We start from the raw sequence: 26,708 nt of genomic DNA on the forward strand, positions 1-26,708 counted from the left end.
AAACTCAAACTCAAACTCAAACTTTGAATTTTAAATAGAGCAAAAGGCCATGTTATCACATTTCATTATATTTGGTAATTCCAAGTTACACGGTCACCGATTATTGTGTTTTTAGTACTAAAATTACTCTTTTCTCAAAGTCAATTATCCTTGAATAGTGTTTTTAGATCAGAAATTCAGACACAAACTCAAAACTTCCATTTTTATGTAGAACGCATCACCATTTTATTTTACTTGCTTATCGAAATCCATACCGCCTCCGTTTGTTGAGTTTTGAATACTAAAAAAGAAGTCTTTTTTATTTAAAAAGTCAAGTTATCCTTGAATACTATTTTTAGATCACAAACTCGAATTCGAACTCAATGGTTCAAAATTTGGTAATGTGATCGGCCATGTTTCACAATTTTATTATACTTGCTTATCCAAAGCCATACCGTCTCCGGTTTTTGAGTTTTGAACACTAATAAAGAAGAATTTTGTTTCAAATTCCGCAAAAAATACTTCTCTGGAACCAATTGGTGCCCATTGAGTGTAAGCAGACATTGAAAACAAACAAAATTTGTTCCCCTAAACACCCAAATTTAAGGTTTTTGTTTGAGCTCTCAATTTCAACATGACTGTTTCACTTGATTTTGTTGAGAAACGTTTCATGAGGTTGATTTAAATTTATTTTTCATCAGATAAAGAATGGCCAAATGAAATTCATTGAAAAGGAAGAGATTAATGTAACAATAGATGCAAAATCATGTAGCGCTGAACTTTTGATGACTAGCAAGTTCACAATTACAGTCTTAGCTGTGAACACATCCCGAACGGAAGCTAAGGTTAATATGAAACTCAACTAACACATGTCCTTCTGGCAAGCTATCCCAGCAGTTTTCAGTCTTACAAATTTTATAACATAAAGATTCAGAAAAAGTTGTGTATTACCTGACAACTGAAACAACAGGTGACTCTGAATAAACATACGAAAACAACTGTATAGCGTAAAACCTCAGTTTTTTGGATTATGTAGACACCCTGTAAACTGTTTGTTTCTACTAAGGTTCACACTATGGTGTTTTTGAAGCAAGCATTATTCTATAAAGTTGATATTATAAATAGACATAGTGCAACGAAATTGTGAACCAGTCACTGTTTACGCTATACAATCCTTCAAATTGGAAAATTTAAAAAGTTTGCGTTTCATATCTATCAAATAATTGCAAATGGAATCAGACGTCAAACATTGAATTAACAAAAAAACAGCATTTGAACAAAAGACTTAAGCTTATGACTGATCCCTCATAAGTGAAAAAAGGTGTACAAATTTTGCTTTACAAAAAAAGAACATAGCAATATACCTATTTGAAGTTCTCAAAAATAGACTGGTTCGCTAAGCAATAAAACCCTACCTTGATTTAATTAATTAAATAACAACCTGATATATCATACCATGGATTTTTTAATTGTTAATCAAAAAATTAACATTGAGTTGAAAATTACTGGGTTAATGTATTCGACAAAGCTTCAGCGTTTTTTATATCTTTGAAAAAACTTCAGACACTTAATGATTTGCTGTAAATATTGGCGGGGTAAATTCTATCGGTCTGTGTCAGTCAGGGCATATTACTTCGAGGTAGATAAAAGCTTTTGTTGTGTATGCTCAACGAATCTCTAGAGATACGAATTGTTTTCATTTTGTAGAAAAACAGAAACACTTTGTTGTAGATAGTTAGTAAACAATAGGTAAAATTTGAAGGTATTAAAAGGAAGTAGTAGTAGGTACTAGTTCAACTTAGAACCATTAAGTAGTGGTAGTAGTTAGTAAAAGTATCTAGTAGAAGATGTAGGTACTTCTAGTATGTAGCAGTAGTAGTAGGTACTAATTGTAGATAGTAATTGTAGGTAGTAGTAGTAGTAGGCAGTAGCAGTAGTAGGTAGCAGTAGTGTTGTGTTCAATTCCAATATGTTCGCCAGACTGCTCAGCCCAATTATATGTTATAAAGACTCTGCTCCTTTTAATTTTAGATTCCTTTGGATTTACCTCTTTCCGATGCTCTATGAAATATCGTTACGATAATCTCATTTTAAAACGTGGACAGAACAATAAGTAATCCAAAGTTTTAACACAGGCTTACTGAAAGCAGCAAATTTGATCCAATAAGACACTATTATGAACGTTTTTTGATTTCTGGTTGCATGAGTTGCTTTGGTACCTTACTTGCAGTGTTCAATGGTTGAATTTATCGGAAGCATTTACTGACGATGCGTTTCGCTGTTATTTAATATTTCAGTCCCAGCACGCAGTATCCATTATTGCTATTACCAATACGCAAACAAAACCTATACATTTTTGAAGCTGTTTCTATCAACCACCCACGGATCCATAGTTTGTGTTTGTTCCTGCTTAATTGATAAAGTGACTAATTAACTTTTGAAAATTTTAGCGCTCTTTTCAGTTCCACTACAAACTACTCATCTTGTACATCATTACACTTTTTGTCTGTTTCAAGCTCTTGATTAATTCCTATCATTCTACTTAAATTAACTAAAAAGTTCAACTGCTTCTGCATATCATAGTTTTCCACCAACTTTTAGTTTATTCTTTTTACTTAGCTCAATTTATTGTTTATCTCTCAACAATTCATCCGATATTTATTTTTCATGTAAATAATCTTGCTCATTCCTAGACGTGTAGCTGAATAAGTGTAGAAAAATCTGTTTTCAAAAAAACATGCTCAAAACATCAAAAGGTTGTTTTTGTCTTCTGTGTTGCAACACTTTATCATTTTCTTGCCAAGTATTAAAAGACAAAGAGCATAAATTTAATTTTTTTCTCTAAAAAACCTTGATTGTTTTAAATATGGTAGCTAGATAGGTGTTGAAATATCAATTTTCAAAAAAACATGCTCATAATATCAAAAAATTGTTGTCGTCTTCGGTTGTGACATTTTGCTTGCCAATGTTTAAAGGACAGCGTTTAGCAACGCTGAAGGTCAAAATCTGTATGCAAGATATAATATTATTGGATCGTGGAGACAAGTAACAACATTCTTCTAGGCAATTGAGTTGCCCTCCAGGGACCTATCTCCTTCTCTCTCTTGTCTCACTTGCAAGTATATAAATACATAAATACATAAACACATTCAGACATATATACATACGTTCCAGTGTATACCTATAGAAAAAAGATACACACATAAAACCAAGAACGTCTTAACGTATACACACAATTACAATTTCTTCACACAAACATACAATTCAGCTTATACTCATGCAAACATATTACTAAATTAAGCACAGTTATATTTATTTTTAAACAAATATACACTTTCATATATACTTTAATTGTTATATACATGAATACGCATGATTTTATACATAAAATTTTCATTCTTTCCTTTCTTTCATATATTCATTCAGAGATAAAAATTACATTTTTGAACACATGCAAGCAAATATACGGACTTGTTTTGATAGAAACATACATAGTTACACATGTATATAAAAAAATAAAGACAAGCTTTCCACATCGTACCGTACATTTGCAAAAGTATTGTCAAGAAAAACAGCTTCTGCCTGCTGTATAACTTATTTCAGACTATTTCACAAGCTGAGTTATTTGATTCTACTTGTTTGAACAAAATGAAGTCCACAAAAAGTCACTTTTGAGTGCTCTTTCATAGCGCAAAATCCATTTCAGACCATTATAGGACTCTGAAAAATTTTCAAAAAATTTTGAAAATTTTTCAAAGTTTTTCAAGTATGCCTCTCATGGTCTCAAAGATAAAAAAAATTAAAGTTACTACAACAGGCTTTAACCATAGTCTAAGCACTCCGTACTACGCATTCTTTCTTCTGAAATACACATTGGAGCAGCCGGTGTCTGCCATGTTACTGGAGGGCGGGGTGTCCGGATACCCCCCTACAAGAACTCTCACCACCGAAAAACTGATTTTCTCTTAGTGAAAGCAAGTTTTTTGGTTAAGTTTCGCCAGTCAACTTAACCCAAGAACTTCTCTCAGGCTGGCGAAAATTAACCAAAAAACTTGCTTTCACTAAGAGAAAATCAGTTTTTGGGTGGTGAGAGTTCTTGAAGGGGGGTCCGGACCCCCCCCCCTCCAGTAACATGGCAGATTACTATACTACTAGAGTATCAAAGTTAAGTCGCTTTCTAAAACCGAAACTGGTTAAATAATACTCTCTTTATCTTAATTTTCAACAGAAACCTTTTCAAAAGTTCGTAGCTTATAACCTCAACATCAATGTTGGCTCAAAAATGTTGTGTATCTCAGTTTCAACTAATCACAAAGTCAAGCTTCAATCTGTGGATGACAGTTTTTTTAAATTTTTCCAGCCCAATTCATACATTGTTTTATACAATAACTGCTCATATTTGATTGATCAGAGATTTCTGATAAGGATGTAATGTGAACTGGGTTCTATATTGCTAAAAGTTAAGTAAAAATTCCATAATTTTGTCAAGGAAACCTTTATGAACACTGTCTATTTCAACACTCTACAATCAACTCACGAAATTCAATCAACTCACGCGAGATAATTGCTCGTAATTGCTCTTGCTCTGCAATAAACTAACTACGATTTATCTTTCTCGGGTTCAGCATAGAAATTTGAGTACAGAGGTATTTGTTTACGCGTTCAAATGCGACTTCAGTGGTCAGAGACAATTATTTCTGATAAATGGGAGCGGCCCTTTTGAGATCTTCAGTCATGAAAGATCTTCAATAACTTCAGTACATGTTTGCACTCTAATGTTTCATGATCATCAGGCAGATCTGATTGCTATGTTTTTTATCTCTGGTCAGGGAGCATACAAAATGATGTTACTGATGTGCAGACAGGAAGCAGTCACTTTTAAACAGCACAGTCTGAGCATCTATTTCGCACTTGGAAAACTAAGGTTCAGTAATGCTTAAATTTGCGAATCAAGGTTACAGCGCTGGAAAGTTCTGAGGCAAAATTACGGTAGCGTTGGAATGTTCGGCTGTGCAAAAGACCTTTTAGAAATGTTTTCAAGGAAAAAAAATTTCAAAATGAGTACAAACAAAATAATCCTGCAAAACATCAGATCGATCTACAAAAATTTGAACGATTTTGAAGTGTTGATGAAACAACAGGAGAGTCAGCCTTTAGCAATATGTTTGACGGAAATGTGGCTCAAGGACCAATCTAACACAAAGTGCATTAACCTTGATAGCTACCAGGAGATTGCTACAAGCAACCGTAATACTTCTAAAGTAGGATGGGTTGGGATCTTCGTCAGGATGGATTTACAACAAGCAATCAATAAAAAAATTAGCTGTACCAGTATTCAAATTTTAACTGTGAAAATCAACACAAAAATGGCAAAAGTTTTTTATTAACAGTGATCTATATCAAACCGAATACAAGTATAAATGAAATATCGGAAACTTTTCAAAAGTTTTTTGAAGAACTGACTCCGGAACGGCAACAGTTGCACATTGTTTGCGGAGATTTTAAAATTGAATATAGTAGCACAAACATCAGGCTTACAAAATTAAAAGACATTTTTAGTTCTTACAACTTAAGCAATATGACAAACGTTGGGTATATTAGAGAAAGCGCAAAGTCGGGAAATAATATTGACGTAGTTTACTGCTCGAAGACAGTAGAAATTGAAATCATCAAGTCAGCTGTAACGGATCACTATACTGTCCATATCCTAATCTCTGACAACGTCGGAAAGACTGTACCAATGAAAAACAAAGTTTACAGGAATTGAACGGTTCTTGAAAACCACTTAATTTTAGAAAAAATGGTTTTTAAAAAAAGAGACAAATTAGGCAGACTTATGTCGCACTTTAATGCTTTGAATTGAAATGAATTGACAAAAGTATAAAAAATTTAGCAGCACAAAACAGAGCCTATTCCAGACCTTTTTGAGACACAAAAACAATAAAAACAAAGAAAAGTTAAATTAAATCAGGAATAAGCTGAGGAAGAAAATAAAAGAAGACAAAAAAATCTATCATCAGAAAATGTTGCACAAAAACGCAAAAAACAATTCCAGCAGCTTTTTTAATTCAATGTAAACATTGAGTGGAAATACTCGAAAAGAACAAGAATTGTTGTCAGAGAAACAGATTGAAGGTTTTAACATTTTCTTATCAACTATCGGAAAAATTTTTGTCGAATAATTTAATTGATCCTGGAAAAAATGGAAAACAAAAAAACTTTAAACAGCATGTTTTTGACCTCAACAATGAAGCCGAAATATCACTAGGTATTAAAAAATTGAAAAATAATTACAGCACTGATTGTGACGGTCTCAATAACTTTATACTTAAAAAAAATTGTGCTATAGTTCCTACATTGACGTTTTTAGTCAAAAAGTGTTTCGAAAAAGGAACCATCCCAAATTGTTTGAAGAAAACAGTAGTAATTACAATACATAAGTGCGGGAATGCTTACAAAGCTCAGAACTACGGCCAGTTAGTTCATTACCAACGATTGGAAATTTACTAGAAAAAATACTCTGTGATCGAATGACCACATTCCTCGACAATTACGATTTGCTAAATAAAAATCAATTTGGGTTCCGACAAAAAAGAGGGACTACTGATGCATTAGTTAATTTCCTCGAGAGAATCAGAGAAGACTGGGAAAAAGAATTTAAAGAAGTGAAAGCTGTTTTCATAGATCTGAAGAAAACATTTGATACATTTGAACAAAATTTACTCCTGGAAATCTAGAAAACATGGGAATGAGAAGACCTGTACATAAATTACTGAAATCTTATCTTAGTGACAGACAACAATGCGTCAAATCGGTTGAGTGTAGGTCGGACTTTTTACAAATAGAATATGGAGTGCCGCAGGGCTCGGTGCTAGGACCACTGCTCTTTCTAGTTTATATAGATGACATTCAGGAGTTCTGCGGTGACTCAACTGCAATTTTGTTTGCCGATGACGCTGTTTTGAAGCAGTATGCGTATTCAAGTAAAAAAAATTGAGAAATCAATCTGTAGCCGACTATTTTTTGCGAAACAAACTGACACTCAATTTAGAAAAAAACGCACCATGTGAATTTGAACACAATCAGAAAATCTTCTCAACGAGAGATAATTTTGCAGAATGATGTGATCAGTAAAAAAACGTCTTTAATATACTTAGGAGTACATATTGATGAAAAACCTATTTCTAATCGACATATCCTCGAATTATGTGCGAAACTGTCCAAGTTTTTGGGATTGTTTTATAAGTTGAGATCAATTTTAACAACTGCACAGCTTCTTGTAACATAAAAAGTTTACGTAAAACCAATACTAAATTATGGTGTTTTAGTCTATGGAACCAGTAGAAAGACAACACTTCAGCCTCTAGAAGCAAAAATAAAAGAAATTGCCAGAATCATGTTTGAAAAGAGCAAAAAAACGGAGTCAACACTGCAAAACAGAGAAAAGTATAAAATGCATTCGAACAAAGGTTTGCACATTTTTGAACTGTTTAAAAAATTAACAGAGATACATAGATCGGAATGCAAAACAAATAGTCTAAAATTTCTAATAACAAAGGAAGAAATGGAGTCGGTTGAGTTAAAAAGAACATCATCCCGTCAGTTAAAAAGTACAAACGCGGTTAGTGGACTTAGCCCTAAACGATTAGGAGTAAGAAAAAGAAAATTGTTGAACTTTATATCAAAATTTAACCCCAATTGCAATTCAGAAGTAAAATTTTTGAGTAAAAAAGAATTGAAACGTTATCAGTATAATTTTAGAGACAATCACATTATCAATAACCAACAATTAGTTTCGTTAACATTTTGAGCTGATCATTTCGAACCCTTTGCATCTTAAGCATCTGACAATCTGTCTTTGAAAGTTTCTTAGCACTGCTATTGGTATCACTTGACGAGGACTAAGGGACCTTTTGTTGACCTATCAAGTAAGTGGCGGTTCTGTGCGGCCTAATTCGTACAGCAATGCTAACTTACCTGAAAACCATTTATTATTTTCGGAACCGATTTTATGAAGACTTCAGATTTTTCTCCCATTTACCCCGGCCGAATAAAAGACCACTAGTTTTGATTGTCTGGTTGAAATGAACAGGGTTTTTATTTTACTAAGCAATCAATTGATGTAATTAAGATTTTTTCCTCTGCCGTCTATCACTTCCTTTGAAAAAATTTCAAAGTTAGCAAAATATTTTTTTGTAATTCATTCTAAGAAAAGTTTTTTTAGCCAAAGCTTGCTGAATAAATTTTTGATTATTGAAAATTTGATGCCCGTTTTGATAAAAAACGATCATCTCCTTGTTTCCAAGCAGTAATTGATTGGTTTCAACTTGTCTCAATCATATACGTGTGAAATGAAAAGAGGTTACGGTTTTGCTTCAACAGTATACATTTTCTTGATTACTTTATTAAATTTGCATTTGATTGAAGGCGTTTCAAATGATTATCCACTGATCTGAGACTTGGTACACGACCCCATGTCTAGCAAGACTTTGATAACTCTGACAAAACTCGAAAAATCTTGCAAAGATCTTGATAGACAAACATTTTTTGGAGCCCATTGATAAGATCATGACATCATCTTATCAACACGTGTCAGGAAGTTTTCTTGGCGTCAAGTGATGAGATCTTGATAACTCGTGACACATAGAAAATTTTGTTTGTAAGCAACTGGAATTGAGGTGGTGGAACCCGGAATTTGGACATAAACTGACTATGACCAAAAAATCGAGACATCAAGTTAGTTTGACTCGAAGTAGTGAGAAGTAGCACGACGCAGCGCGTTTATATCTCAAGTTTGCACCGATATGCAATTATGACCCATGCAAAGGTTCGTTAAAAACGTGAAATGGACCAGAAAAAAGGATATTAAGATCAGACAGAAAAAAAACATGGTCATAGGCGCCAATCTTGCATAGTTCTACAAGGTCGAAACGTAAACGAGATCTGTGCAAATCAAAAACCTTTTTGTTACCGTCAAAAAATGTTAATTGACTCAATAATGAATAAATCCTATTAGCAAGAGCTTATAGATGTCATCGAAAAATCGTTAGGTTAATTGAAAGACCATCAGACTTTTTCCAACAACTCCACAACCAAAAATTACAAGTTCTATTTCGAGAAATGTAAATCAATGCAATCTGAGTTACGATAGGCCAAAAAATAAACTATAAGCAGAAAAACGAAATACTGAGCTCCCAAACGCTTGAGTTCAGACATTTTTGGATTATTAAAGGTCATAGCAGAGGTCCGCTGATAATATGTCTCTCAGCTGTTGTTTTCTCTCAGTTCTTACATCTTCAAAGCGTTAATTTTTTTAAAGGCTTATTTCAAAAGAAATAATCAATTGAGTAATTTGACCATTGTAACTTCTTTCGGAGTATTTGCAACGAAACCAAATTAAATTTTTCCTAATCTGCCTTTGCTACAAAAAAACTCTTCTGATTAAAAAAGGCAGGATTTCCAGCAATTTGTGCTCTCTAAATGATTATTCTCAAATCAGTTAGATTTTGTTCTTTGAGCAGTTTGTTGCTGCAAAACCCGCCGCTCATTTAGTTGTTCCCTGACTGATCCACATTTGCCGTTATGTTTTCCAGAAAATTGGGGTTGCTCAACCAAATCCACCGAAAATTAGTTACTTTTTCCGTCTATTAAGACGAATGATTAGGGTACCAGGGTTGAGAAAATGCTGCGACGAAATGGACGCAAGAAGCGTCGCTTTTTGTTGAATTTTGCCGATTTCGTCGGTTTTTTTGTAGAAATTGTCGATTATCGTCGTTTTTTTTGGTATTGTTGGTATTTGGTGCAAAAACTCTCGATAAGCGTAGTTTGAGTCGGTATTCGATGTAAGAAATGTCGATTATCGTCTTTTGTGTCGGTATTGTCAGTCTCAATTTGTTTTAAATACAACAGAAGTAGAGTAAAACTAAGTTACCGGTGGTGCAGTGGAGGAGAAGGTGGATAGTATTTTAAGGGGTGAAGGTTCGAGTGCTGACAGGGACTGGAAAATTTCTAAGAATTTTTTGAACGGCAAAAACCGTCGATTCTTACGTTCAAATACCGACGAAAACCGATCAAAACGACGAAAAAACGGAAGGACCTTTGATCGGTTTCGGCAAAGTAAAACCGACGAAAACGGACAATTTTTTTGAATCCAACGAAATTCTAAACACTGGTATGCTCTCAACATCAGAAGCAAACCCTAGGCTTAACTGCTCTTCAATTTTTGGACAAGTCAACCAGGCCAACATTTTCAGCCACTCAGGCGGTCCTTTTTATTTCTTGTAGCGATAGTATCCATTGAGTGCTAATAGCAACCGTTGACACCATTAGGTCGGTAGAGAGTGGTCTATCCAGCACGCGGCAAGTTCGTTTGGCTGTTCGCAAAACCTGTTAATTTGCCAGCTTAGGCAATCAACTGAACTGTTCTTGTATTTTGAAACGTCAGCAAATTTAAAAAGCTCAATCTAGCCCTTCACAGCATTGATAATTTTAGATGCCCGTGTAATTTAACGGAGTTATCCGCACAAGGAAGTTTTTGAATTGTTTTGCAGCAGATGAGTGAGGATGAAGAACAAGATTGCAGGCCTTTTGGATTAACGATAATTTCAAAAACCTTATATTTCAATAGCGAATATGCATTAGCGAAAAACTGGATCGGTATTGATCTGCAGCGCTATGTGTTTTCTCAACATCTTATTGGCTTTCCCCTCAACTTATGTATTTATTCTTGTCTGAGAACAAGCATGGTGCCATTTACCCATATGTCTCTAGATTTCGATGCTAGAAGATAACAACCGAATCTACGCCAAATTTAGCGAATTTGTTCAAGTGTCCCGAATTTGTTCAAGCGTTACAATTGGCCCGATCTCCCAAAAGTGGCTCCCATATTAGTTACCAACAAAAACTCCTTACCAGTTTTTTCTTTTTTAGTATCGATCGTCTTATAAATTTGATGTACGTTCTTGGTTTTTAGGTGTCTACAATTCACTTGTGATCTGAATGACTAATGCTTTTTTCTTGTTTCTTTGTCCAGCCATCTTAGGTCAACGCACTAAAGATCCTGGTTCTCTTATAATAGAGCAATTAGTGTCCTAATTTCAAAGTCATTTTATCGTTGATTTAGCGTGAACTTCACGTAATTATGCCTTGATATGAAGCATTTGTTCTAGAAAATACTTTGATGGTTAAAACAATGTTTCAAATTATTTCAATCAAATTTTTTCCTACTCCAAAAAGTTTGACTGCAGTTCGAATGCTTCAGCTAAATGAACCTTTGACTAAAACTTTTAATTTCAAATTTTAATTTTCGGTTGATCTTATTTGGCTTACGTTGAACGTTTGATTGTTTAAAAAATTAACCTGCTGTGTTTTTTTATCTGTTCATGCCGTAAGCTTTGATTTTTACATTTTTTGATTTTATCGTTTTCCCGGTCTTCTGTTAAACGAGAGTTGCTTCAACACTGCTGAGTATCAGTTTTTTCAACCAAATTTTGAACGTAATGGACCGTTCTCAAGTTTTTAGAGCCATCAGGTAGCGCAAAGTAAACGCTTGTATGTTTGCTCTCTTTTCTATCACTTTTATAATCGAACGGCGATTTTTTTGTTTACTGTAAAACTGTTTCTCCAGTTGTTTTTACATCTCGCCTGTCGTCATCTTTATCAACAATTTAGAACCACAATTTCATTTTGGGAATTGGCGGAAAAACTTACCTCCATAGGCAGTTCAAATATGATTTCAGAGTTCTAATTTGCAATTATTCTGTGAGTTTGTTCAAAAAGACTGACAGATCGCCGAAACTGCCCATGACAGACGAATGGCAGGGCTTCAGTTGACTTCTCACGAAAATTTAATACAACAAATAATGGTCCCAAAAAATCAAATTTTAGATACTTTTTTGCTTTGTTGGTAACGAAAGTTAACAGTGGCAATTTCTCTACAGTGGCAACTTATAATACAAAACCAATGCAGCCATTATAATTGGCCTCCCTTAAAGTTGAAAACGTGATAACAAATTGAAAATGAATATGCATAGGTGTGAATTTTCAACAGTTGTTGATTAAAGTGTTTTTGTTGAGCTTAGGATTAAATTACAAACGAGGCATTGATTTATCAGACAGAGTTTTATGATTTGTTCGACTTAATCTTAAGCATTTCTCTTCTATGGGATAATCGTGAAGGTTGATGTGTCTCAAACACTGGTTGACTGATAAGATATATCACTATAGAGGAGGGTCTGATCAGAGGTAACTTTCGTCTGGCACGGTCTGATCAGGGGTCACTTCCGGATGGCACCTCAACCTGGGTACTCTCCAACACTTTTTTGCGCTCGAAATTTTGACCGTTATCGCCACTGTGCTAATTTATGGATAACTCTTGTTCTTGTTACCTTCGTTTTAGACACGTGCTCTACGTTTGTTTCATTTTTGGTGCTCTCTTTTGCTTATGTGTGGAAGTGACTTAATGTGTTAATAAAGTCTGCTGTACTCACTTGCTCGCCTCTGTCATCTTCAGCAAAAATTGGTGGGCACGTTGCCAATTTAATTCAGCGATGGAATTTTATGGAGTTTGATTTTGTAAATTGTGAGCAAGAAATTGATATACTGCCTTTAGGTTGATGAGCCCATCTATCATTTAAATGTGTAGTCCCCAATTGTTTTTTTTTTGTTTTTTTAAACGATTCTCTTATCAACACGAGATTTTTTGCCGTATACTGGCCTGCAAATTAATTTGTGCTGTCTCATTCATTGTTGTCTTGAGTTTGATTGAACTGGGTGGCTCATTCCCAGGTTACCCATACTTGGAAAACTTGGTACGGCCTTAGTACGGCACCGTATAAGTCTTAGATAAAAACCGTACTAAGTTCTTGTCAAGTTTACTACGGCACCGTACTACGGCCGTACTAAGATTTATAAGGTGCCAATGCCGTATAAAGACTAGTAAGGCGTCGTAGTAAGGCCGTACCAAGATTAATAAGGTTTTAAGGTAATTTATGTGCTAATTTATGTCGGAAAAAGTAATTTATGTCGGAAAAAGCTCCAGACAAATTGAAAAACCCGATTTTTGAGACTTTTCCAGTATGTTCTGGTTGTGTTTCCCTCCTCCTTTCTCATCCGGGCTGAGGACCGGCTATGGCGGAGTTACAAACTAAAGCTATAGGAGAATTGAGCAGAGCACTAGACAAAAATTGGGCTCGAAAAGCTCTCTCCAAACAGAAATACTAAACAGACAAAATAAAATAAAACCTCGAATAATAAAAAATTACTGCGCTAGAACCTACGCAAAAAGTGGGACTACTACGTTGGTTCTGGTCAGCTTTCGGCAAATCTAAGACCCGATTAAAAAACGACAATTTAAACTAATATTGTCAAATAAGCGAAAAACCTCAACTAAGAGACGAACTTTTTTCTATAAAAGCTAAACCAAAATTTCTTTTTCTATCTGGACCCACACAAAAAGTGGGACTCCTAAATTCTTTTGGTTAGTTTTCGAAAACTCTAAGGCCCGATTGAAAAAAAAGACGTTTTAAAATAAAATTTTCAAATAAGCGAAAAACCTCAACTAAGAGACGAACTTTTTTCTATACAAGCTAAACCAAAAATATTTTTTCCACCTGGTTGATACCGCTCTCAACGCTCTACGATGAATTTTTCGATCGCTTAAACTTGTCTAAACAAAAAAACCCACTTGAGTATATAGTTCCTCACCCCTCAAGAGGGTTCGGAACAATGATTTTTTTGTTCAATCATTTTAAGCTGACATTGTCCAAATTCGGAGCACAATCAAATCTCAATTGAGCGGAAATGTTGAGCCAAAACTTAATAGAACTTGTTCAAGTAACAAGAACTTTGGCGTGATGTAAAAAATTTTGAGTATCAATCAGTTCTAAACATAATTTTTAAACAGGAAAAATAAACGCTTAGGTTGATAATTGCAACTGCTCCCAGTTTAAATGGAAAGAACCTTAACTTCTGCTTCCACGCAAAACGTAATGTAATAATGGTGCCTCTTCTTTGATATCACAAATTTGATTGACTTTTTGCTATTTCTCATTGCAATGAGATCTTGCAACTAATTAATGTTACGTTACCTGTTATCTGTTACCGGGACAATTATCGAATTATTGTGAGCCACGCGTCTTTCCCATTATAGCCCTCACCCCACATTACGACGCAGAGGTATACCTAAATAGCCATGGCCAGATATGCCCGATGCGTGTATCTCGTGTTCGCTTTTACTATGTTAATACATTGAAAATGGAACAATTTTGCGGAAAATAGCTACTTTAGCAGAAACCGGCAAAAAGAAAGGGAAATTAGAAACCGTGTTTGCAAAAGTGTCCTAATCCTAGCCGCGAAATACAAGTGCAAACTTTATAACATATTTTTCGTACGGCTTGTATCACGCTTCTGCTCCATTTATGTATCGATTTTTTGCACGCAATGTAGTTCGATTTCGCATATAATCCACAATTAAGCCCAACTTAATTACTACCTATTTAATTAAGCCTAACTTATTACTACTAGTAGTAAATTATTACTACTTATTACTACTTATTAGTACTATTTATTACCACTTTTTAAAATCGGCCACTCCCACATTGATATACAAAGCCTTTGATGTGCGAGGGATTTTCAGAAAAAAATCAGTTTTTGTGGTTGCATGTATTTAAAGCACTTTAAAGCTTTGAAAGCTTCAATTAAATTTTTATTAAAGTGCTTATTGCATGCTCAAAATGCGAGCGAATAATAGATGCCTAAATTGAGCGGAAACGTGCTACAAAACTAAAAACCTAGTTTTCGTTCCGAATAATCTTTTATTTCGCAAAATTGGCGGAATCCTTTTGGCGAAAAGTAAGATACAAAGGATGTCTCCTAATTTCCTTCATTATATTTATCTAATTTTCGACCCTTTTTTACTAAGGCGGAAATTTTGGGGTATACCTCTGCGTCGTAATGCTTCGTGGGTTATTATTTGCATTTGTTTCGCTAGTTTATCGTTGACTTTAAAAAAAATTTGAGCCTCTGTTTTCTTGTGAAATGCAAGTACTTCACGTTGTTGATTTGTTTCATTTTGCCTAAAATAATTTTGCCTTTCATATTTACATTCTGATTTTTCTTCTGTCTAAAAATTTGCACAGTGAAGCCCAATTACAGTCTGAATTTTCACTGCAGCGCAGCCCAAATTCACAGAATCTTATGTTATTCTGTACTTTTTTCTATGACCATGGAAAATTTTGAGATACCGGATCGAGTTGTCACCGCTAAAAATCGCTAAAAGATGTAAGATTTGCGGTGAAGCTGAGTAAAATTGTAAGGTTTGCGCTCAATGCGATGAATGCGGTGAAAAAAAAATTATTTGTGATTTGAAAAAATTTTTTCACCGCATAAGCGGTGAAAGAAAATTTTTCACCGCTACCAGTAGATTGCGCTGAAAAAAATTTTTCACCGCTACCAGCAGAATTCGGTGAAAAAAAATTTTCACCGCTTAAATCGCAAATCTTACATATATTCACCGCTAAATTCAACGCTTATCGCAGGAAATATCAATGAAGTACTTGAGAGATTGCGCAGTGGAATAAGAAGTTGGTGACATGCGGGAGGAAAGTGGTTCGAACTCGTGTACGGCACTTTCTTTTTTGTAAGAAATCCGGTGAATGCGGTGAAAAAAAATTTCACAGCAAAATTCAACGCAATTCTTAAAAAAATTCACCGCTTTCAGCGCATTCATCGCTAAAAGATGCGGGCGCTTTGCGGTGAAAAAAGTTTTTTTCACCGCTATTCACAGCTAATCTTACATTATATTTTGTATTGGGCAGTCCAGAATTCACAATAAAAGTTGTCATGATTCAGCGCTGAAAAAATAATTGAGTTTAGCCCGGATCCTTTCTCTTCGGGAAATCTCTTCCTTTCATCTCATTTCCCTTTCTCTTCCAAGATTTGAACAGCAGCTTTATTTGCTGACTGGATTGGATAACCAAAAGAATTGGCTGTTCTCCAATTGCAAAAGACTTACTCTACCAAGTGCGTCTTTGCAACTTCAGATCTGATTAAAAATATCTTTTGGAAGTTATATTTTGCGAAATGTATATCGTTTTTTTTTCGTGTAAACTACCGTTGATTTTCTTGATGCCCAATTTTATTAAAATTTTTAACAGAGCTTTGCTGACTAATAATTTCCTTCACCTGAAATGGACACAAGAATTCCCATTGGAATTAATTAGAAAAAATAAGATCGTTTATTCCAATAAACAATTTTATTGTTGATTTTTAAGTTCAAAATTCAGTGCGCACACGGGTTTAAAAAATCGTCTTTTTGATGAAGTTGATATGTAATAACTATATACCATTCTTGCGTTCTCTAGCCATTCTATTATAAAACTAGCCCATTTTGAGCAACTGAACACCTTATTTTTTTAGTGATTAATTTTTGGCCCTCAATTGGCTTCAATTTAACCCTTATTGAACCCTAAAAGAAGCTGAACCAACTTTTTTTAACCAAGTTTATCCCAATTGAGATCTTTTGTTCCTATAAAATTTTAGAAATTAGCAATAACTTCTTTTCTCAATGTCAAAAAGTTTTATTGAAAACATCAATGCGTTGTTTTACAGAAAGAAGTTGTTTTTTGCAACTCACTGGCAATTTACTTCTCAATACATTTTTGTAAGATTTTTTCATGCTGCTATGATCATGTGATCTATGAGACTTATATTAAAGATAACGAGAACAACACTGTTTAAATTGATTTCCTCGAGATCACCAATTTTTTTCAGCAAAATTTGATGTATCCTAAAAGTTGGAATTCAAGGACAACTATTGCCGAAATTTTTGTACCAACAACTGAGTTAAACCAATTGTTGAAAATCTGGTAAAATAATCTGTGTTTTGCGTTTTGTGCATACCCTAGAAACTGACTGAGTTATTTGAACAATTTCGCTCGAGCTAACATTACAGTGCAGAGGTATACCCAAATCGTCACGGGCAGATATGCCCGATGTGTGTATCTCGTGTTCGTTTTTACTATGTTAATACATTGAAAGTGGTACAATACTGCGGAAAATAGCTACTTTATAAGAAACCGGCAAAATGGAAGGGAATATCGTATCCCGTGTTCGCAAAAGTGTCCTAATTTTAGCCGCGGAATACAAGTACAAACTTAATAACCTATTTTTCGCGCGAGTTGTATCACGCATCCGCTCAATTTACGTATCAATTTTTCGCACACAATGTAGCTCGATTTCGCATATAATCCGCAATTCAGCCTAACTTAATTACTACTTATTTAATTAAGCCTTACTTATTACTACTAGTAGTACTTTATTACTACTTTATTACTACTTATAGTACTTTATTACTACTTATTGCTACTTATTAGTACTATTTATTACCACTTATTAAAATTGGCCAGTCCCACATTGATATACAAAGCCTTTGATGTGCGAGAGATTTTTCGGGAAAAAAAATCAGTTTTTGTGATTGCATGTATTTAAAGCACTTAAAGCTTTGAAAGCTTCAATTAAATCTTTATAAAAGAGCTTATTGCATGCTCAAAATGCTCGCGAATAATAGACAACTAAATTGAGCGGAAACGTACTACAAGATTTGTTACCTACTTTTCTCACCGAATGTTCTTTTATTTCGCAAAATTGGCGAAACCTCTTTTGCGAAAAGTAAGATACAAAGGATGTCATCTAATTTCGTTCATTTTATGTAACTAATTTTCGAGCCAATTTTACTAAGGCGGAAATATTGGGGTATACCTCTGCACTGTAATGAATGTTTTGTTCACCTACCATATCGAAATACTCACAATATTTTTCTCTCGCCCAATATATTGATAAATCATTAAAAAGCTTGTATTTGAATATATCATTAAGTTTTGCTGTTATCAAAACTGTTACCTTGAATTTACCCTTGAATGCGTTGGTTAAAATCCAGTTTCGACTATCGGCAAATCTTTTCCAGGTCAAATGCTCCTCATGATTCTGCATTTGGTTCGGCTAATTTGAATAATTGGAAAAAGACTGATTATAATGCATTGTCTTGGACAATCGTGCAAAATAATGTTTTAAAGTCAAGTGGGACAGTACTTCTATTTTGAGGAAAAAACAAACAGAGAGTTAAGTTAATACGTAACCTCATTGTACAAAGAAGAAAATTTAACTCGGCAAAATTACAAAAAGGAACCAGGCCATTATCCATACTTTAGAGCTTGGAAAACTGAGGTTAACAAAAACTCTCCCGATTTTTAATTGATTTATGCAAGTGTTAAGATAAATAGGCATCATTATGGTAGTGCAAATGCTGTTAGTTTTCTTAACATATCTTTTAACTTGAGCAATTAATTTTTCTTAACACTTCTTAAGAAACCTGAATATGCCATCATTGCCAATTAATTCTACCAAATGAAGAAATCTCTGCCTCTCTTTAGGAACTCACTGCGCAAAATGTAGAGCACCTGGACCAACAGGGGATGTCAATTACAGCTAAAAAAATTGTTCACAACTTGTCTCCAAAAATTCGTGAATTGGATGTGCCAGATGCTGATATTCCGGGTGTTGAATACACCTTTCAGCTGAAGTTAGTTATGCTGTATAATCATGCCGTTTCAAGTTGGTCCAATTTATAATCTAGTGATTCACAAGAGTTGCCTCTGATATTAAACAAAAAGTTGAACTTTTCTAACAAAAAAATACAGTATTGTACTATTTTGGAGTCATCTTTGCAGTTGATGGCGTCAACTGTCTGGATATGGTTACGGTGTCTTGAACCGGATGGTCAAGTAAAATGGGGAATTGCTCTTCAAAACACAGTACAGTTCAATGTTTACTGTTCAGATTAGACCACCCAGTGAAACGAAACTTGATAACCTTACAGAGACATGCAAGATCTTGACAGTCTTGACAAAACATGGATTATCTTAGCAAGATCTTGATAGGACACAAATTCTTGGTGCATCTTGGTAAGCTCTTACCATGATTTTATCAAACTGTATCAAAAAATTTCTTGATTAGTATTGCCAAGATCATGGTAAAACATGGCAAAAATATTATCACTGAAATCGAGAGGCATAATAAGTAATCAAAGTGTTGTGATTGCTCTTTTCCTGAACATTATTATTTTAAGTTGCTCTTTTCAAGACTTTTTGCATTTAAACAATCGTTTTTGTCCTTGGATTCTCGAATCCGTTTCTGTTAGTCATATATCAACAAAAATACGTTTCAAACCCACAAACAACGTTTTTTAATTCCTTTAAGCACTTTTTTAGAATTGATTTTGGCAAAAACACATGAAAATTGTGATATGTAAAAGTCTGTGAACAAGTGAGGGTGAAGTGGATCAAAGACGCTTTTCAACTCAAAACGAACTCACGAACTCGCAAAACGAACTCAAAAACGTTTTCTAAAGTACAATGAGCAAAGATAGATGTGCACGCTTTGATGAAATTCTATAGGGCGCCTTGCTTAGATTTCACAGACAATAAGTACAGCGCAGTTCAGACACTGCAAACTCCGTAGTGAATCCTGGTCAGACTTTTCAGATCTTAGGTAGTACTGTGAAACTCTATCGAAGGTTTGAGTGTGTATGTGTTTGTAAGATCATAAAAAGAAAAAAAAAGATAGTAATGCAGTTTGAACTTTAAAAATATTTGACAAAAAAATCCCCGATAGAATGTTCTCGAGTCACTTTTTCACAGAGTGATTGTTTATATAGTTCCCAAACGCCCGGTTAATGTTATTGGTTCTTAGCTGGTTAGGCCACCTTATAGACAAGCACAATTTCTCTAAATGATAGTTTCTATTGCAACAGTGTGTTTTGTTGAAAATATTTAATTGATCTGTGTGTGCGCAATTCTTTTTTTTTGGAGTCAATTATCAGCAGTTTCCCCAATTGTCAGATCAAATGTCTTCAACCAATTACAAAATGAAAGAGGGATGCACAATAATTTGAATAAGGGAAATCATTTTCGACCAATTTTTCTAATAATCCGGGACAACTCCAAATGGTTATCTTGTAAGATCCTACACGACTCTGACAGATCCTTACAGGAGGATGCATCGTCTTACTAGATTTTCGGGCAAAATCTTACAAGATAAACATTTGTCCTACAAGAATCATAATAGATAGCCAATCGCCTTACAAGATCCTACAAGATAAGCATTCGTTTTAAACTAATTTTAAAAGATAACCGTTTGCCTTAGAAGAAGCCTACAAGAAAAACGTATGACCTAAACGAATCAACAAGACAACCTTTCGTTTCAAAAAAAATCTTATATGGTGTCCGTTGGTCTTAAATCCTAGAAATCTACACTTAAGAACTCAACTTGAAATAAAATACGATCAAAGGTTGCAATATTTGGATCTACAAATAATTTAATAATTATTAGAAATTATACAAAATCATCTTAAAAAATTGATTTTTTAAATCATTTTATTAGTCCCTCCATCTTCAATCTACATTCGTTGATTTTTGATGTTTTTTGTAGTATTTTTTTTTGACTTTCCATAACATTACTGAGCAATGATTTAGATTCCGTAACTTTTGTTGCGTGCATAAAGTTCTACGCTAAGGGTATTGGTGCCCATCTTAGATGCTAAGAAACAGTAATTTGTCAAATATATCAAACTTAACAACTATTAATTAAGCTTTTTGTCGCAGGAAAAGCTTTTTGAACAGGCAAAAAAAGTAATATTGTGAACAGTATAATGATTTTATTAACGTTTTTGGTAATGCGAGCTAAATTGCATTTATGTGGCAATAAATCAAAAGTTTATTTTAAAACTATTAACGGGAAAAAATTGATTTTGTTAACTTGCGTGAAAAAAATAAACAAAGTCATAAAAATTACCCAATTATGTTCAAATTTTTTTGTAGTTTCTAATACAACAAATGAAGAATAAATCAGACAATTGAACCAACAAGAAGGCAGCTCTACCGAAATTAAACTGAAATAATATTACAAGATAACCATTCATCTTACAAGAGAATTAACTTTGCAAAAAATTTCGCAAATCTTACTAGATAACCATCTTGTCTTGCCCCGGAGACATTTACTCGAGTATATATAAATATATATATATATATATATATATATATATATATATATATACATATACACACACACACACATATATATATATATATATAAATATATATATATACATAGATATATATATATATATATATATATATATATATATATATATATATATATATGTAAATGTATACGTATATGTATATATACATTTGTTTTGAGATGTTCTAAGATCAGAAAATCTAGCGAGAGCAAAAAAGTTTGACAACCCCAAATTTTGATATATAGGTAGCAGGTTTTTTCGCATTTTGTAGTGTGCGAATACTAGTGACAAGTGTTATTGATTCTTATCCTTCTATCTTGTCGCCGATTCTAATATAGTCATTTGGTTTTGGGTTGTATTTGTAAATTTTTGCAGTGCCATCTTTACCAGAATTCGCTGCCAATATTAGCTACCAGGAATGTCATCTTGTTCGGTGATATTCTCCTTGTTGCTGGTTATGGGTAATTATGCTAAAATGAAAAAAAAAACAGCAAAAAGACGATCTATTAAAGGAGAAAATGTCTAATTATCAAACCCCATTTTTTTTAAAAAACAATTCAATCGTTCATCGCAGAAATTGTGAAAAAATTCGAATGTTCTTTTGCTACCCAGATTTAGGTGAGCTTTAGGTTAAGAAAAAAAAAGATCTCACGGAGGTTGAGTGGGTTTAAAATACATGGTCATGGCCATTCTCACACCTTAAAACGAGTACTTAAGGAGCAATACTGTTTAAAATAAGCTTAATTTTTATGATGGTTGAATTTGGTCTGAGTGAGCCTGTTCAAAAAACCAGGTACAAACTACCAAAAAACAACTCGTCCGTAAATCTGACCATAAACGAGGCGAAATTTGATCATAGCTAAAATTTGTCTGCATAGGTTGCTGCATTTACGCGCACCTTAACTTGGGCGATCAGCATCGGCGTTTGTGTTAGGCTATTTTTTTTGCTAAAACTAAGTATTTGCTTCAAGTTTTCAATTACTTGAAACAGAATTCTTCTCTCACAATGCCAACTATCGACGCTGAATATTCTAAAGAGGAAAAACTTTAAGATCCAAAAACACTTGAATAGCTTCAAGAAAATCTTTAAAAATAAAAAAAATCACATCGGTGCCCCTCTGTAAATTTATAAAAACAAAAATTGAAGAAAAAACATTTTTTTTTGGGGGGGGGGTTTGTTGGATGCAACTCTATGAAAGTATACAACCGATAACTCTAATTATTGTACAATAAATGTGTCAACAGATTGCGAACAACAACTTATTGCAACATCAGAAAAGATTCTACCGAAAACAGATAATTGGGGCTTTTGTCTTCACTTTAAAAAAACCTTTAAAAAACAATTGGCCAAGAAGCTTAAAAAAGATTAGATTTAAAATTTTATGTTCTGCCTCAACTTCTCGTCTGCTCCTTTACGGGACAACTTGACAGCAAAATTTTAGATAATTTTAAGCCTCTTTTTACCAAACAAGCACAAGCCAAACTTCTGGAAAAGTTTCGCTTGTGCTTGTTTGGTAAAAAGAGGCTTAAAATTATCTAAAATTATGCTCTCAAGTTGTCCCGTAAAAGAGCAGACGAGAAGTTGAGGCAGAACATAAAATTTTAAATCTAATCTTTTTTAAGCTTCTTAGCCAATTGTTTTTTAAAGGTTTTTAATCAACTTGTTTTTATCAGTTTTGTAATCCTTGAAAAAAGAAAACAATTCTTTTCGTTCATAGAGATGTCACAAAAAAAGTCAACATTGTGGAATCTTCTATTTCTAGTTATATTCTATTTTTTATTTCTGGAACTTCTGTAATACTTCTATATCTTCTATGATAAAAATCCTTTTCTGACGCTTGTTTTGATTCTGAAAATTCTATGTTGGTTTCCACTTCTTCTCAAAATTTCACTCGGCTACAGGTTTCGTTTTACCTATTCTGCCAATTGGGCTATAACTCTTGTTTTCAGTTCTTACTAGGTAAACCCAATTAGTGGCCCAAAGAGAGGTGAATGGCGGTGAAATTGGTGGGGAAGATATAATGCTCCTTCTTTTTATTGCTGTTTTTTTCCATTGTTATGCTGTCAGTAACAAATATTAGCATAATGAACCTAGACTTTTCTTACCTGGTTTTGTAGAGACTTACTCAAAAATTTGAAAATTTTGTGAAAAAAATGATGAACGCGAAAAATTGATCAATTAACGCAGTTCTCAAAGATCAATTGGGGCAAAAATGTATTTTTTAATTAAATTCAGACTGTACCCAAACAATTGTTAATCTGCATTCTGAATTGTTCTTCTTGACTTCGCAGAAGATATTCATTTCTCGGAATAAACAAACATGTGGGAGTCAAAAATGATGACATAGTAGATTTATCCAATCCAGTGAAAGATTAACTCAGCGTAAGTTATAACAATTAAGAGCCAAAAAATTGATTAGGGTTTTATAGTTTTTTAAATTACTTCATAAATCTTGGAACAAATGAACTCTTGGAAGCTATTCTAAGCAAAACAGCTGTTCCAATCACTTTTTACACAAAATTAATGAGGTGGTCGATCCAAGCCCTGACCTGACCGACTTGGTTTCCGCACATAGCTTGGCCTGGTAGCAAAACCTACGGTCTGAATAGTATGATCAATAGCGTATTCTGGGGTCTGTGAATTTTTGTGATATGATCTGGATAGTTTGAAGAGAACCCTTTCCAGAGTTTGTACTGTCTGATCAGAAATTTTTGCAGAGTCTGGAAAGTTTACTCACGACCAGGAGGTCCCACCGAAAAAAGGCCTGCCCCATAAAAATTAAGGGATAGTTTTTTCCTGATGTGACAATTTTTCGAAGAACACCTTTTTTATTTCACTTGATCAGCTTCAAAGATCACGCTAACAACTTATTTTGTGGTAATCGTTTTATAGGTAAAAATTTTTCTTTGTTTAAAACTAATATTTTTTTTACTGAAGCACCCATAATTGTTATTTATGCCAATGTGAGTCTGTTATCTCATTACGCGACTCTCGTTGGTCTGGCATGTCCAGTTTGTGACTCAAGTCAGTATAGCACCCCTAGTGGGCGTGCGTTATTCAAGTTGGTCTGGCGCCCCCATTGCGCGTTTCAAATCAGTCTGGCACCCCCAGTGCGCGTCTCAAGTCTGTATGATCAGAACCGATTATGGTCTGGATGGTCTGGTCAGAGATGGCTGGAGTCGCGCATCTCATTCTGAGTAATTGTCAGCTAGACAATTGCGACAATTTGACATAAAAGTGTCATCGTTTTTCAATTTTTCCTTTTCATTAAGTTTTTCAACAATTTTTTTGTCTTGGAATTGCCATTTTGATTGATCTGACAATCAAAGTTGCATTTGAAGCTTGTTTGTTATGATAATTGTTTTTTCGACTGACAGATTTAAAAAAAACATTACATTATAACTTTTAATTTTTTACATTGCCATCGAGTTTCAGATAATCATAAATATTGAACAAAACAAATTTTTAAAGGGACCAAACATTGTTAGAGCACAACTTTTTAATTAATTCATCCTCAGATATTTGGCAATAGAAGCATATTTCCAATACCGTTGGCCAAATATTCTGCATTGCATATTTGCGTCTTCATTCTCATTTTTTTTGTTGAATTCGGATCTTAAATAGTTGGCGTCAAGGGAATTGTGACCAAGTTAGCAATTGTTTACTAATTTTGACTAAGGTTTGACTGAATAAATGCGCACGCAATAACTTCTCGAATACGTTACTTTGACTGACGTTTATTCAAATAAATTTACTAAGTTTTGAAAATATTGTTTCTCAGTTTTTTTATTTCATTTAGTTTTTTAAAAAATCAGTGTCTTGAAACTGCACTTCTGTTTGATCTGAATCTCGAAAGCTGCACTTGAAGCTTGTTTTCTTGTTTACTTATGACCATTGCGCTTTTGACTGACCGACTCAAATAGTATTCCATTATCACCGCTGTTTTATACACGTTTTAGAGCAGTCAAACAGTATTTGATCCTATTATTTTCATTTATTTGGGTTGAGATATTCGAGCAAAGAAATTTATTGAGATTTTTAATGGAAACAGTAATCCGGATGGTTTTACCTAGTCAAAACTAGACACTTACCTTGCAAGATCTTGCACGATTCCTGCAAAAGCGGTTTTCTTTCAAGATCTCGCAAGACGATGGTTGTTTTTCAATATCTTGCTAGACGATGGTTGTTTTTCAATATCTTGCTAGACGATGGTTGTTTTTCAATATCTTGATAGACGATGGTTGTTTTTCAATATCTTGCTAGACGATGGTTGTTTTTCAATATCTTGCTAGACGATGGTTGTTTTTCAATATCTTGCTAGACGATGGTTGTTTTTCAATATCTTGCTAGACGATGGTTGTTTTTCAATATCTTGCTAGACGATGGTTGTTTTTCAATATCTTGCTAGACGATGGTTGTTTTTCAATATCTTGCTAGACGATGGTTGTTTTTCAATATCTTGCTAGACGATGGTTGTTTTTCAATATCTTGCTAGAAGATGGTTGTTTTTCAATATCTTGCTAGACGATGGTTGTTTTTCAATATCTTGCTAGAAGATGGTTGTTTTTCAATATCTTGCTAGACGATGGTTGTTTTTCAATATCTTGCTAGACGATGGTTGTTTTTCAATATCTTGCTAGACGATGGTTGTTTTTCAATATCTTGCTAGACGATGGTTGTTTTTCAATATCTTGCTAGACGATGGTTGTTTTTCAATATCTTGCTAGACGATGGTTGTTTTTCAATATCTTGCTAGACGATGGTTGTTTTTCAATATCTTGCTAGACGATGGTTGTTTTTCAATATCTTGCTAGACGATGGTTGTTTTTCAATATCTTGCTAGACGATGGTTGTTTTTCAATATCTTGCTAGACGATGGTTGTTTTTCAATATCTTGCTAGAAGATGGTTGTTTTTCAATATCTTGCTAGACGATGGTTGTTTTTCAATATCTTGCTAGACGATGGTTGTTTTTCAAGATCTCGCAAGACGATGGTTGTTTTCAATATCTTGCTAGACGATGGTTGTTTTTCAATATCTTGCTAGACGATGGTTGTTTTTCAATATCTTGCTAGACGATGGTTGTTTTTCAATATCTTGCTAGACGACGGTTGTTTTTCAATATCTTGCTAGACGATGGTTGTTTTTCAATATCTCGCTAGACGATGGTTTTTTTTTCAATATCTTGCTAGACGATGGTTGTTTTTCAATATCTTGCTAGACGATGGTTGTTTTTCAATATCTTGCTAGACGATGGTTGTTTTTCAATATCTTGCTAGACGATGGTTGTTTTTCAATATCTTGCTAGACGATGGTTGTTTTTCAATATCTTGCTAGACGATGGTTGTTTTTCAATATCTTGCTAGACGATGGTTGTTTTTCAATATCTTGCTAGACGATGGTTGTTTTTCAATATCGTGCTAGACGATGGTTGTTTTTCAATATCTTGCTAGACGATGGTTGTTTTTCAATATCTTGCTAGACGATGGTTGTTTTTCAATATCTTGCTAGACGATGGTTGTTTTTCAATATCTTGCTAGACGATGGTTGTTTTTCAATATCTTGCTAGACGATGGTTGTTTTTCAATATCTTGCTAGACGATGGTTGTTTTTCAATATCTTGCTAGACGATGGTTGTTTTTCAATATCTTGC

The 26,708-nt window shown here is 34.0% G+C and overlaps 1 protein-coding gene across 1 annotated transcript in view; it reads left to right on the forward strand.

The window, feature by feature from the left end:
- The window catches only part of LOC142342940 (uncharacterized), a 74,900-nt gene that overhangs the window by 17,019 nt on the left and 31,173 nt on the right, over positions 1-26,708 (forward strand). The window contains exon 3 of the mRNA XM_075394619.1: positions 18,408-18,556. Coding sequence (XP_075250734.1) covers positions 18,408-18,556 — 149 coding nt within the window. The remainder of the gene's footprint in view (positions 1-18,407; positions 18,557-26,708) is intronic.

Source organism: Convolutriloba macropyga, chromosome 7, assembly GCF_964194025.1.
Source record: "Convolutriloba macropyga chromosome 7, txConMacr16.3, whole genome shotgun sequence".
NCBI classification, from domain to species: domain Eukaryota; kingdom Metazoa; phylum Xenacoelomorpha; order Acoela; family Convolutidae; genus Convolutriloba; species Convolutriloba macropyga.